This window comes from Mus caroli, chromosome X, assembly GCF_900094665.2.
Source record: "Mus caroli chromosome X, CAROLI_EIJ_v1.1, whole genome shotgun sequence".
Classification (NCBI taxonomy): domain Eukaryota; kingdom Metazoa; phylum Chordata; class Mammalia; order Rodentia; family Muridae; genus Mus; species Mus caroli.
In genome coordinates this window covers 64,252,268-64,267,960 of record NC_034589.1, presented here as the reverse complement: position 1 = coordinate 64,267,960, position 15,693 = coordinate 64,252,268, and the positions used below count along the sequence as shown (strand labels likewise).

At 36.8% G+C, this 15,693-nt stretch overlaps 1 protein-coding gene across 3 annotated transcripts in view; it reads right to left on the bottom strand.

Moving 5' to 3' along the window:
* The window catches only part of Aff2 (AF4/FMR2 family member 2), a 479,843-nt gene that overhangs the window by 299,492 nt on the left and 164,658 nt on the right, over positions 1-15,693 (bottom strand). For all 3 annotated transcript variants that reach the window (XM_021152988.2, XM_029473591.1, XM_021152989.2), the window contains exon 3: positions 8,434-9,294. In XM_021152988.2, the coding sequence (XP_021008647.1) occupies positions 8,434-9,294 (861 nt within the window). The remainder of the gene's footprint in view (positions 1-8,433; positions 9,295-15,693) is intronic.

Sequence of the window (15,693 nt, the reverse complement as noted above, 5' to 3'; positions counted from 1 at the left end):
GGAACAAAATACCCATAAAAGGAATTACAGAGACAAAGTTTGGAGCTAAGATGAAAGGATGGACCATCCAGAGACTGCCCCACCCGGGGATCCATCCCATAATCAGCCACCAAACACAGACACTATTGCATATGCCAGCAAGATTTTGCTGAAAGGACCCTTATATAGCTGTCTCCTGCGAGGCTTTGCCAGTGCCTGGCAAATACAGAAGTAGATGCTCACAGTCATCTATAGGATGGAGCACAGGGCCCCCAATGGAGAAGCTAGAGAAAGTACCCAAGGAGCTGAAGGGGTCTGCAATCCTATAGGGGGAACAACAATATGAACTAACCAGTACTCCCAGAGCTCATGTCTCTAGCTGCATATGTAGCAGAAGATGGCCTAGTTGTCCATCATTGGGAAGAGAGGCCCTTTGGTATTGCAAACTTTATATGCCCCAGTACAAGGAAACACCAGGGCCAAGAAGTGGAAGTGGATAGGTAGGGGAGCAGCACTAGGGAAGTGTTTAGGGAACTTTCGGGATAGAATTTGAAATGTAAATAAAGAAAATATCTAATAAACAAAAGACAAAAAACCCTACTCCTTTTTAAAATATTGGTTAATTAAAGATTATTTGCTTTCATAGTAATTATAAATAGTAAACAGACTCATAGCACCCATAAAAATTTTATAACTCATATCTAGAGCCCTTTGTATTTACTCTTTTAGTGGGATCAATATGGTTATCTACCTACCAATTTTTCTTATTCTTTAACACAGAATGATGGTACCCTTTTTTATGGCTGTCTCAGAAAGTACTGAACTAATCAATGTATCCAGTGATAACAGGATGATTTGGAACACACATTACAAAGATTTATCATGTCACTGTATACTGAACCTGTACAAATATTTTCTTGGATGAAAATAGATATTTTCTATCTGCCATTTTTTTAGTGAATATTAACAAAAGGAATACAAGGCTTTGATGATTCCACAGCTTATTGCTTTTGGATGAAATACAGAATATACCTATTATTAAAAAGTTGAAATTTAATAATGCTCTAGGATTAATTTCAAATGATTACCAAAATATACTCAGTTTTCTCATATTTGCCTAGTGTCAGTTACTCCTAGATTATTGTAAAAGGTGGTAATGAGGAGTATAAAGGGCGACATGGCCTCATTCTGTCCCCATGTGGATAACCTTGGAAAACTGGAAAGGACTGGCTAATCTTACTTTACAAACAAAATTGAGGTAGGCTTACCTGACAAAGAGGAATGTACTTTCAGTGATCTAGAGATGAGTTGAATTCACCAAGGAACCAGTGTAATCTTGTGTGACAGGAGGTCCAGAAAGGTAAAAAGCACTCTCAAATTCAAAAACCAAGACAATTCAGTAGATCCCATATGCCACCATAAATCATTGAAGTCATGCTTTGTGACTGTATCACATATTCCCTCATAGAAATATTTGCTTTCAGTTGTCTCATGAGGAATCACTAAACTGAATAAATTGTCATGTATTAAGTTTTATCATTAGCAATGGTGATCACTTACATTTGTAAAACACACTTGAAGTTGTATTACAGAATGAGGATTAAGTAATTTTTGACTTATTTTCAATCACACACACAAATACTAGCAATGACAACAGATAAAAACAAATAACACCAAGAGTAATGTATAGAAAGTAACAGTCTAGCTGCATATGTATCAAAAGATGGCCTAGGTGGCCATCACTGGAAAGAGAGGCCCATTGGACATGCAAACTTTATATGCCCCAGTACAAGGGAACACCAGGGCCAAAAAGTGGGAATGGGTGGGTAGGGAAATGGGGGGGAGTATGGGAGACTTTGGGGATAGCATTGGAAATGTAATTGAGGAAAATACGTAATACAAATATTAAAAAAAAAGAGAAAGTAACAGTCATGTAACTTGGAGAAATGAAAGGCTGATATGGCTAACAGTTTCTCAGGAGGCTGCCGGCTATATTCCAAAGAAAATGTTGCATATGAGAAAACAGTGGGACTTGGAGAAACAAGAAAGAGAAAAATCAGGAAAGCAAAATGGTGTTAATGCCAGTGTTTCTACATACCACTGTTTGATTAGTTCTAATGGCCAAATGAAGGACAAAATGAATGAGCAGCGGGCATACACACTTTTTCTTGTCAAGAGCTTTGAGACATCTTACAGAGGAAACGTTGCAGTTTAGAAAAGAAGAAACTCTATAGGTGGAACAACAGTATCAACTAACCAGTACCCCTGGAGCTCGTGTCTCTAGCTGCATATGTAGCAGAAGATGATCTAGTCAGCCATCAGTGGAAAGAGAGGTCCATTGGTCATGCAAACTTTATATGCCCCAGTACAGGGGAATGCCAGGGCCAAGAAGTGGGAGTGGGTGGGTGGGGGAGTGGGTGGGGGAGCATGTAGGGGACTTTTGGGATAGCATTGGAAATGTAAATGAAATAAATACCCAATAAACAAAGAACATAAAAAAAAGAAAAGAATAAATGTGATTTTCTTTCTTATAAGGAAGTGGAGAACAAACACAGGTGACTCAGAACTTCCTGGTGGAATTGTAAAATACATCATAAATTAAATAGACTTACATCACTTTCCTCCTTCCCTTTCCTCCTCCAAACTCATCCCATGGCCTTTACTCAAAACTGATAGTGTCTTTTGCGTTATCATTGCTACATATATCTATATGTGTTTATGTGTATACACAAATACATAATACTACCTACAGTGTTTATTTTTGTTGGTGGTATATACACACACACACACACACACATATATATATATGTGTGTGTGTATATATATATATATATATATATATATATTATCAAGGATTACAATATTATATTGGACAACAAATAAAAAGGCTCAATTTGGCTTTTAAGAGTTCCCTGATTATCCATTAAGTCAGAGAATCTGAAGTATCTAGTGTATAATTTTATTGTGCCTGGTTGCCACACTGCCTATACATTCAAGGTAAATATTATTATTGTTTATTGTTGTTGTTATTGTTGTTTAGCTCTATCTCCTCCAAACCTTTAGTTGTAGACAAACATGTCTTTCTCCAGAATGTTTAGCATTTTTATTATCTTCCAGTTTTGTATATGTCATTCCCTCTATTAATGATATGAATGTATATGATGTGACATCCAGATTTATAATTTGATTTAGCATTCAAGACCAAGTTCAAAATCTTTCAATCATTCTCTGTGAAACTTTGTCTAGATATTCCCATATTCCAATGCCTTATAAAGCCGTCCAATTATTTTAGGAATTTGTGTCAGCCTTCTCACCTCAGAACCCCTTTCCTCATTACTGAAACACAGCAATACTAAATGACTCCTCTCTCTGTGTCAATGTTCTCACAAGAAAAGCAGGCTATTCTTTAATATCTTGTTCAGGTGCTCTGCTTTACTGGCTTCATTTAGCTTCAGCAAACACTAAAATTAGGCAAAACATGAAATGATGTGTTTGGGGAAATGACTGTAAATTCCGCTAAGAATGAACAAGTTAGAATGTTTCATCCAAAAACATAAAACAACAAGCACACATGTATGAGGAAAAAACATTCTGTTTTCTACACATCTGTGCACACATGTTAATGTTGAAAAGTTTTTCACATCTTGAATGTGTAAAGCCATATAGAGTGTCCCTATTCTGTTCTTGTAAGATTTATATTAAGCCACTTAAAGCTGAGTCTCAATCCTTATTTACTTCCCTAAGAATAGACAATAGTCATGTGATACAATCCAGATGTGTATTGCAGACATATCTAAACTGTCATTGGCGAGATCCCAGTATTCTTGATAATACTCACAGAAGGGATAAAACTTTACCATTAATATCATGGTAACTAAAAATCAATATTATTACAATTCTCACTGAACAGGAAGAGGCAGAATCATGAATGTGAACAAAATTTTACAGCGAGGTGAAAAAAACTACACAGTCATTAAAATATATCAGTCCCATTAAACTTCTGTCCAAAGCTCTGAGTTGTTAGCCAACTGGAGCTTTCAGTGACCTTAATCACAGTGCACAGAAGTGTGTGAAGCAAATTAGGATGATGTTACTCTCTGTTAGTGCTATACTCTCAAATGTTATTTGAGACACTTAGCATGTCATACCAGATATCTCATTTGTAAACTCACTTGATATGCACTCACTGATAAGTGGATATTAGCCCAGAAACTTAGAATACCCAAGAAACAATTTGCAAAACACAAGAAAATCAAGAAGAAGGAAGACCAATGTGTGGATACTTCATTCTTTCTTGGAATAGGGAACAAAATACCCATGGAAGGAGTTACAGAGACAAAGTATGGAGCTAAGACGAAAGGATAGACCATCCAGAGACTACCCCACCCGGGGATCCATCCCATAATCAGCCACCAAACCCAGACACTATTGCATATGCCAGCAAGATTTTGCTGAAGGGACCCTGATATAGCTGTCTTGTGTGAGGCTATGCCAGTGCCTGGCAAATACAGAAGTGGATGTTCACAGTCATCTATAGGATGGAACACAGGGCCCCCAATGGAGAAGCTAGAGAAAGTACCCAAGGAGCTGAAGGGATCTGCAACCCTATAGGTGGAACAACAATATGAACTAACCAGTACCCTCAGAGCTCATGTCTCTAGCTGCATATGTAGCAGAAGATGGCTTAGTTGGCCATCATTTGGAAGAGAGACCCCTTGGTCTTGCAAAATATATGCCCCAGTACAGGGGAAAGCCAGGGCCAAGAAGTGGGAGTGGGTGGGTAGGGGAGCAGGACTGGGGTGGCGGGTATAGGGAACTTTAGGGATAGCTTTTGAAATGTAAATAAAGAAAATATCTAATAAAAAATAGAAATAAAAATAAAGAAATTGACATTGCAAAAAATTACGAAGGTATCCACATGAGCATATTTTCATCATAATGCAAAATGTAAAATAAAAAGGAAAATACAATAAAATAAACATTTGTAACAGAATCATGTATAAATATCTATTTATTAGCAATTCCATTTTTAAGAAAACATAATTTGCAATCAGCTTTCAGTTTCTATTGCGTATAAATTAAGCTTTTACTGTTTTCAGACACATTTTCTAGAAAGTTTTTCTGTACTCAACTATATAATACATTACTCTTCTTTGGGGGCATAAAATGTTAATAAATTTTTAGCATGGTGTTTTTATTATTTGTGTAAATGTTAAGTCCCAATTGGACAGCTGACCTTTTGCCATAAAGTTGGTTGTACATTTGGTCTTCTTAATGTAGTGTAGAAATTTTAAGAAGTGAAGAAAGGTTTTATAAACCAGAAATAATTTTTCCTAATAATTATAGACCTAAATTAACATGGGTGCACAAGCACACACACACACATACACACACACACACACACACACACACATGCATATCAGGTTTTTTAAAAAATTAAATTTGTGCGTTTGTAAAGATTCATATCTGATTATTTGTGTATCTCTCAGTTTGAGTGGGATGAATACTATCATTTAATTTTCCCTGTTCCTTAACCAGGCCAAATAAACTTCACTAATGTATGTCAGCACTGGTCACTAAAGTCAGGGAAAGGACTACAAATGCTTAGACAAATACTGAAATAGCTGTGTAGATAAGAGTTAGTAATAATTCAACGTAATACTGCAACCCATCAAAGATAGCTGTACTGACTAGGGATCCAGAACCCAGTGACTGAAATTCTTGGCGACTTGAGCTGGAGCTGAATTCTGAAGCTAAATGCTTTTGAAAAGTCCATGTAATTGAGGAAAATACGTAATAAAAAATATTAAAAATTTAAAAAAAAGAGTTAATAGGGTAAATTTTCAGAATTCATCAGTTCCAGCCCCATAAATTCCATTAGGTTCAAAGCTCCACAATGTTATATCCTGTCTATATGCATATTCCAATTTATAGCCTCCCATGTTCTCTGTTGGGCTCTCTAAGATCTCAATTTCTTTCCTCCTAATTTTGGTTCACATTGCCCCTCAATTCTGTCTATTTCCTTGATTTTAGGGCCCTAAACTTCACTCTTTACCCATTTGAAATCCTTCGAGACCTCTATATTAAAATCACACTCTTTTCACTGATCCCTTATTATGACTTTATTACAGCTGACCCATTTTTATAGAGAAAGCTCAACCAGAGTCAACTTGAACCATCACTAAGGCTGCATACACATGGCTGCTCCTTGAACAATCATATCCAGAGATGATGCCAGCTCACTCAGAAAATATACCTCTTGTTCAGTGTGTTGCAGCATTGAGGAAAAACCATGAAGTTATTTCTGTGCCTGGGTCAGCTATTTTGTTAATTATAAGAGTGAGGCTTACAATAGAATGGATACCACTGGGTGGGTGACCTGACACTCTGTTAATGAGTTATGGAACAGCCTAGCAGACTGCTTTATGGAGCAGTACTACTTGTAGGTCAGTCCTGAATAGTGCCACTGCAGTGTAAGGAGAGAACAGTAGTAGATACTAAGACAAGGTAGGGTTCAAAGGATATTTCAATTCCGTATTATTGTTCTCTTCTTTCAAAGCATGTCCATATTTAGTTCTTTTATATTAAAACTCAATATTAAGACATGCTTAAGAAATTAAGATTAAGATTCCTTAATGAGTACATAACAATAGAAAAGAGTAAGAAACAGGCAGGAAAAAAATACAATTAGGTAGAACATATTTTCTACCAAACACTTCCCTTTGTACCAGAGAGAAAAAGTCAAGTCACAGTGTGAAGAAATTTAGATATGGAACTAAGAACACTGGACTTTTTTTTTTTTATAGTAATGACAAAGTATTGAAGAATCAAAAGAAGGGACTGACTTGCATAAAGAGAGGACTGTTTGGAAGAGATGTAAGATAGAAGGGAGGGATTCTGTTTGGAGAGGTACCAGCAATCCCCAGAAAAAGGCATTGGGTGTAGAGAAGTGGTGACAGATCAGAGAGATATGTAAGTGCAACCTGGACAAGACTTCATGAATAATACGAAAATAAAATCACCTCAGTATGAGACAATATCAAAACACAGATTCACAAAATGCAATCATATGCCCTAGGCCTCTCTTTTCTTGTATTTGTACAATTCACCAAAGTCATCATCAAGATATATACAGAGAATGAAGGAAAGATGAAAAGCTAAAGTATGATGTATGAGCTTATTAGCTCATGCTTCAGTAATTTACCCAGCACTGTCTTGTAAACTCTAACAATTCAGGCCGCTACCTTATAACTCTCAATGATTAAGAATGTTAATTGGACATGCAAACTTTATATGCCCCAGTACAGGGGAACGCCAGGGCCAAAAAGTGGGAGTGGGTGGGTAGGGGAGTCGGGGGGGGGAGGGTATGGGGGACTTTTGGGATAGCATTGGAAATGTAAATGAGGAGAATACCTAATTATTTATAAATAAATAAATACATAAATACATAAATAAATAAATAAATAAATAAATAAATAAATAAATAAATAAATAAATGAATGTTAATATGGTTTCCCCTGTGTTTTTTCAAGCTTCTAGTGACCAGTTACAGAAATCTAACCCAAAAGTTGTGGCTTCTTAGAAACTATATGCTTGAAATGGCAGTGGGCAGCTGTTTACATGAGGTCATCTCAGGAGCAGCCTTACATACATCCTCCACTCAGGATCCATAAGGACTGTCATAGTCATTACCTGTTTGTTCGTAAGAGGCTATGGTCCCATTGGACTTCTCACTTATAGGCAATGTTTCTTGAGTTAGACAAAGTATTAGTCATTTTAACCACAGTGAGACTTGGTTAAACATACAGCAAGGATAGAGGTAATTTTAAAAAGGGCTTTGGGGGCATCTATGAAAGAACGTGGCATCCAAAAGAAGACTGGGGCATAAGAAGGTAATATCAGTACCTTGCCAAATAATACCCCTCTAAACAGACTTGCAAGAGTTCATGAAAGAAGTGTTTTAAATGCCTCATAGTGCTAGGCCCTGAGGATTGTGGTGTGTGTGGTGTGTATTTGGAGCACATGGGAGGAAGAGGTGGAAGGATTAGGAGTTTAAGATCATTTTTCTTTTCTTTGTGAATTTGATGCCAGCCTTGGCTATGTGAGTTCCTGTTTCAAAGGAAAAAAGTAAGGCATTCATTCTAGAAAATACTTTTATGTTCTGCATAATTTTATTAAAGGTTAATTTCCTAAAATCATTCTATAACTACCCTATTTCATTCACTCAACCCAATCATGCATTTTATCATTACAAATTATGGAGGCTTAACTAAACTTACAGTGTGTTACTTAATTGGATCACAAGTTACCATATATTAAGTATCAAACTCAACTTGAAGACATCCATGCACACAACCAAGTAAGAAAAGCGAATAGGTTGCAAGTAGTTGACAAGAGAGAATAGAAAATCCAACTATGAAATAAAAAAAAAAAAAAACTTTAAAAATTACTTACTTCACTTGTTTGCAGGATTGTGAACTTTGGCAGTTTAGTCTTTGAACTGACTGCACTGGGTTTCCCATCCAATAGTGATCCAAAGGAGAGGTTTCCAAAACTGTTCTCAAATTCAATGGAAGGCTTCAGTGTTGGAGAGATGTCAGTTGCCTGGTCCTGCCCATCCATGGGCCTTACATATGCAGTTGGCTTTTGTTGTCCCATGCTTGTTTTGCAGTAAAGCCCTGGTGGGAATGTTGGGACTGAAAGGCCACTGCTGGGAGCTAATAAAGATGAGGCAACTAGGGGAGACCCAGGAGCCTGCACTGTAAATTCAGATTCTTCTGGTGAATTAGACTGAAAAATTTCTTTGAAAGCATCTTCTCCACCTGAATTAGGGTTATTTTCTTCCTTTGCAGATGGGTTAGATTTTTCAACTGTACCAATTTGGGGTTGCTCAGCCGGGTAGACAAAGAAGTCTTCCAGTCTAGTTTGAGGTGGGTCTTGTGTGGATGTCTGCATCTTGTTTGGTTGACTGCTGGTCTGGCTTGCTTGTGCAGGGCTAGTGTTATGACTATCTCGTGGCCACTCAGATTTTGATTTTCTGTTGCTGTGTATTAGAGTGGAATTCAGTATTACGACTGAAGGTGGAGGCATCTGTGTTGAGGAGTGGGTAGTCTCCTGGTGAGATGGGATCATTCGATTTTTTTGTTCTGGATAAAAGCTTGCTTCACTTTTGCTGATGGGAGTTTGGGATGCAGAATTCTTTGGGATGCCCACCAGATGATTCTGGCTGGAATGGTTAGATATCAGATCCTTCATTTCATCATAACTTCCAAGAGTGTTCTGGACTCGGTTGGCAAGGGCGTCCCCTTTGTTTGTCTAAAGTAACAAAAAGATGGGGGTGGGAGGAGATAAAATTAATAGATGTCTGCTTCCTAACATTAACACTTCAAATAGATGCCTTAGATAGACCAATAAAGAAAGCTTTTTAAAATCACCAGACTGTCATGTAATTTCATACTTTGTGTGCTAAATGAGGAAAACATAAATCTTACATTGAAAAGAAATTTGGATCCCAATAGAATTTCTCACAGATCTTCAATGAACAGTTTTCCCTTTCATATGGAGACACACACATACTTACATACATACATACATACATACATACATAAGCACACACACGTGCGTGCAGACACACACACACACACACACACACACCAAGATAACCCCAAGCCATACTGAATAATAAAAGAACTTCTAGAAGAAGTATCACCACCCCCAATTTCAAGGTTGTAGAATGGCATTGCTACAAAAACAGACACATTAATCAATTTAATTTGATTGAAGACACAGACATAAATCCACACTGATGGATACTTGATATTTTTAATAAAGGAGCCAGAAATATACATAAGATAAAAAGACATCATCTTCAACTAATAGTGCTAGTCAGATTCTATGTCTGCATGTTAAAGAATCCTATTAGATTCATATTTGTCACCCTGCAAAAAAAAAAAAAAACTCAAGTCTATGTGGATCAAAGACCTCAACATTAAACCAGATACACTGATCCTGATAGAAGAGAAAGTTGGCCCTTGATATTGCTAAGATCATATGCCTCAGTACAGGGGAATGCCAGGGCCAGGAAGCAGGAGTGAGTGAGTTGGGGAGCAGGGCGGGGGAGAGTATAGGGAGATTTGGGGTTGAAATGTAAATGAAGAAATTATTCTAATAAAAAAAAAGGGAAAAAGAGAAAACTTTGGAAGTAGCCTTAAATTCATTGCCACAGCAGAAGACATTCTAAGCAGAACACCATTAGCACAGGTTCTAAGATCAACAATCAATAAATGGGACCTTGTGAAACTGAACATTATACAGTCATTCAGATAAAACAGTAGCCTACAGAATGGGAGAAGGTTTTTACAACTATATACCTGCAAGAGGACTACTAACCAAAATATAATAAAGAACAACAAATAAAAAACTATAAAGAAAGCAATTCAATTCAAAATGGAGTACACTGTTGCTCTATAATACCAGAAACAAAGGGAAAGAGGGGTGGGGTGGGGGGACTTTGGGAGTGGGCCTAGTAGGGGACACCATTTGAAATATAAATAAATAAATAATTTATTTTTAAAATGGGGTATAGATCTAAATAGAATTATCAAAAAAGGAAACTCAAGTAGTGGAAAAACACGTAAATATGGGTTCAACATCCTTAGCCACTTAGGAAACACAAATGTCAAACTACTTTGAAATTTCATTTTAAAATGTCCAAATGGCTAAGATCAAAATCACAAGTGACAGCTCATTGTGGTGAATATGTAAGGTAAGGGGAATTATCATTTATGCCTGGTAGGTGTGTAAACTTGTACAGTCATTATATAAATTGGTGTTGTAGTTTCTCAAGAAAATGGAAATGTATATACTTCAAGATCCAGCTATACAACTCTTGGTCATTTAAGCAAAGGAAGCTTTATCCTACTATAGAGACACTTGTCCAAACATCCTGTTCTTTTCATAAGAGCCAGAAATTTGAAACAATGTAGATGTCACAACAGAAGAATGGATTTTAAAAAGTGTGGTGCATTCAAACATTGTAGTATTAGTCAGATGATTAAAAAAAAAGAAATCATGAAATTAACAAGTATATGGATGGGATTAGAAAAAAATCACTCTGAGTAAGGTAACCCAGACACACATGGTATGTATTCACTTGTATGTGAATATTAATTCAGTGATAACCCTGCTACAATGCATATGAACAAAGTGGTTAGGTGTAGAGTAAGGGACTGGGAATGACAGATAGATCTTCCTAAGAAAGGGAAACAGAAGAGAAAGTTATGTATGAATGAGGATAGAGAGTGGAATGGGAGAATCAATTAGAGAGAAGCAGAGATGAAGGAGGGACACAAGGAAGGGAATACATGGAAAATAGCTAAAACTAAGGGCCATTTTAAGGATAGTATAGAAACCTAATATAATAGAAGCTTCCTAAAATATACATATATGAAGGAGACCTAAATGAAATCACTAATTGGTGGGGGTAACAGGGAACCACGGGGCATTGCTTCTTACCAAATAAAGCTGTCAGGATTGGGATTGAGGTATATATAATTGAGTTGTTGGACAAAGGAGTCCCATAGAAACCCCCAAACAATCCAGGCTATTGCCAAGACTCTATGGAGCTCTCCTCAAACTGATGGCAAGTTGACATTACTGAAAATATGATCTAAAAGACTCACTGAACTTGGAAGTTGAGCTGTTGCATACATAAAGCCTTTACCTTTAAGAGCTAGCATCCTTGGTATAGGAAAGAGTACTTCATACTACCAAAGTGGAGGCATAAACACCAACACAGACACAAAAACCCTTAAATCTACAATGGTGTCCTCATTGCAAGATAACTAAACAATGTGCAATTTGATTGAAGGCTTACTCCAGGAGAGAAACCAGTACCTGATCCTGCTGGAGTAACAAAGAACCTAAGACTAGATACAACTAAATACTTCTGTTTTTTAAATAGTATCAATTTAATTACTCCAAATGACATTCCACACACTTATAAATCAGTGCCCTGCCCAACCATTATCAGAGAAGCTTTCTCTTACAGAAGAGGAGGACAAATAATGATGTTCATGGTCAGGTTTTACGCAGAGAATGAGAAACTTTGGAACATTTAACTTTAAAGGGATATCTCAATCAAATTCATCATCTTAGGGCTCCATCAGAAGTGGAGGTGGAAAGAGTGGAAGAACAAGAGGGAATGGAGGATACCATGGACACACAGCCCTTTAAACCAACATGATCGAAGCTCATATGAAATAACAGAGACTGAGGCAGCATGGAATCTGGAGGGGTCTGTACCACTAGAACTGAGAGAAATGGACCCAGACACCCATCCATGAGTAATTCTACAAAATAACAACAAAAGAAACACAAAAACAGAAAACCCCACTAATTGTGGGTTCCATGAGATAGACTGATACATTGTACATTATAATTAAAGCTATTTTCTTACTGGTAGTTTGATTACAAGGAATGTTTGACTTGTGTGACATATCAATCTTTGCAATATATTATACCATAAAATGCTATGCCTGCTTGATAGAGAAATCAGTTAAACTATGCTGTCCTCACTACACAAACTTTAAACAAGGCAATGGATTAAACAACAACTAATTGAGCTAACTTATGACTAACATGGGTCTAATTCCTTTTCATCAGAGAACTGTATAAATTACTGGTGTCTGCCTACTCATTCTGGGGGCGAATGTGTTTACACATTGATGATTCATGCTCATTTACTTTGAAATGCTGCATTGTTCATCAACAGTGACTCAAGGTCTCCTGTGTCTTTCCAGTGAGTTAGAATTTTCTTCAGGAGTTTAAATGTTGCTTAAGTAAATCAAAACAAAGTTATCTTTTCAAAACAATGTTAGCCTAATGTGTAAGAGTAAAAGAGTCAACCAAATATCTATCTTTGGATAATCAACAGCCCATCTCTATCATATCCTTGTAGGATATGCTAATCTCAAAAAATGTCAGGTTGTTATTTTATAAAATAATTAAGCTCATGCTTATATTTTTGTAACGATGAAGCAAGTCTTTTATGACTTAAAATATGAACGGTAGCTATATACATGGAAATAAATCTGATGATTTCAGTTGCTAATTCTCAAAATTACCTTTTATGATTCCCTTTACATCCAAATAGGCTATCAAAACAAGTTGTGTAATTCAGAAAATCAAAAGATTTCACTATGCCTAGGTAGTACTATTATGGACCCATACATTACAAAGAGCAAAAGCTATCATTATCCTAGGTGTCATTTGGCAATGGACCATTAGTTACAGAAGACCACATTTTATGTGGTCTTTATGCCATAGAAGCCATAAGCATGCTCTCCATGCACAAAAGTAGAAAGCAGCATGGTCCATGAAAGATAAATGTCCAACATTGAAAGTACTTCATATGCCCTTGGTATTTTCTGCTCAGGTTATACAGGTGGTATACTTCTTATTCAAATCTCAGGTATTAGTCTCTACCTAAGGATATATGACTCTATTGTCTTTGTATATGAAGATGGGAAAATATGAGGAAGAATAAGGGATACAATATTAGAATGGGAAAATACAAGGAAGGATAAAGTGTGATGTATTAGAAATGGATGATATCACCAAGGGAAGGGAAAATGGAATGAGAAGATTGGGCTCAAATAAAACATTTGGAGCATAGACAGAAGCAAGAAGAAAAGCCAGGAAAGAACACCAAAAGGAATAATCAGAGAGAAAATCAAACGAGGAACCTTGGCCTCATTATTGGAATATATTTAATTCATGCCATGTGTTAATTCTTAAGACACTTGTAAAAAAATTAGGGCAGTTAGAGAAATCTGAATTTCAAAGATTATACCAAAATATGCTAAATATATGCTAGGGGATTTCTGTGGGGGATGGAGATCATTAGGGGTTGAATAAATACAAGTCAGTTTTAGTTTCCTTCTCCTCAAGAACATTTTACATTGCATCATATGTAACCTTGGTGCTGAAGTAGTGATTAAACAATTAACATTTTATATAATTCTCAGTAGAATAATTGCCCTGTTTTCAGAAGCACATTTGAAAGGCATATTTAAAAGATATAGGTGGGGAGAAATCATTTTTATTCCCTAAAATTCCCTAGGTTTACCATTTTAATGGCAGAAATTACTTTTTAGCAAAGGCAAGAGTAAACTCTTTGCATCTAGCAATTTCCTTCAACCGACTTACACAATGAGCCATTTGGACAGCAGCCAAAGTCAGTATGCCTATTCACTCCCCAAATAGAAAACAAAGAAAATCCATTGCCTTAAAAATCCCACCAAGAATTTGATGTAAGTCTGAAATATTTTCAGAGAAACAATCTATCTCTCAAGTCATCTAATTATATGCTACAAACACAGATACTTGTCTATGATCAAAGATCTGAATCTACCAGCAGAAACAAAGAGATGTAATTTCCAGCTCAAAATATGATTGTTGTGCTTTATGGATTTAGTAGAAGCAGATTTCTACAAAATAAGCATATCCTTTCTTACTACAGAGAGCAGCATAATACCTCTTGCCATGGAAAGTCACCCCGCCCTCTGAGTCCACATCATAAGGATCCGAATACCTTATACCTCATTTCCTTATAAGTGAGCTAGTAAATAGCCTGTTGTTGTTTTGATGGTATATAGAAGACATACCTTTGTTTTTCTCAGTAGGTAGATCAATGTCTAACTCTTAATGATTCTTCATTGATGTTTACCTATTAGACTTGCCTTAGTTGTCAAGGCATGCTAACACATTAAAAAAAAAAAACTCAAGTTTTAAAACGTTTGGAACATAGAGAATTTCTAAACTGACAAATATCTGTCAGTATGATGTCAAAATTATTGGAAAATTAAATATTTTCTCTAAATAAGCCCCGAAAATATGCAGTATATGTAGTAAAGGTGTGCTTGCATTTCCTGTCTTAACTCAAGAGATAAATCAGAATCATCTTTATATCACCAAAAAGTGCCACAATGTCTACATCAATTGTTTTTTAATGAGATATTTATTCCATGTATATTTACAATGCTATCCCAAAAGTCCCCCATACCCTCCCACACCCACTCTCTCCCCCCCCCCCACACACACACACTCCTACTTCTTGGCCCTGGCATTCCCCTGTACTGAGGCATATAAACTTTGCACGACCAATAGTCCTCTATTTCCACTGACAGCCGACTAGTCCATCTTCCAATACATATGCAGCTAGAGACAAGAGCTCCGGGGTACTGGTTAGTTCATAATGTTGTTCCACCTATAGGGTTGCAGATCCCTTTAGTTCCTTGGGTGCTTTCTCTAGCTTCTCCATTGGGGGCCCTGTGATCCATCCAATAGCTGACTGTGAGAATCAACTTCTATGATGGCAAGGCCCCGGCATAGTATCACAAGAGACAGCTATATCAGGGTTCTTTCAGCAAAATCTTGCTAGTGTATGCAATGGTGTAAGTGTTTAGAGGCTGATTGTGGGATGGATCCCTGGATATGGCAGGCTCTAGATGGTTTATCCTTTCCTCTCAGGTCCAAACTTTGTCTCTGTAGCTCCTTCCATGGGTGTTTTGTTCCCAATTCTGAGAAGGGGCAAAGTGTCCACACTTTGGTCTTCGTTCTTCTTGAGTTTCATGTATTTCTCAAATTGTATCTTATATCTTGGGTATTCTAAGTTTCTGGGCTAATATCCACTTATTAGTGAGTACATATCAA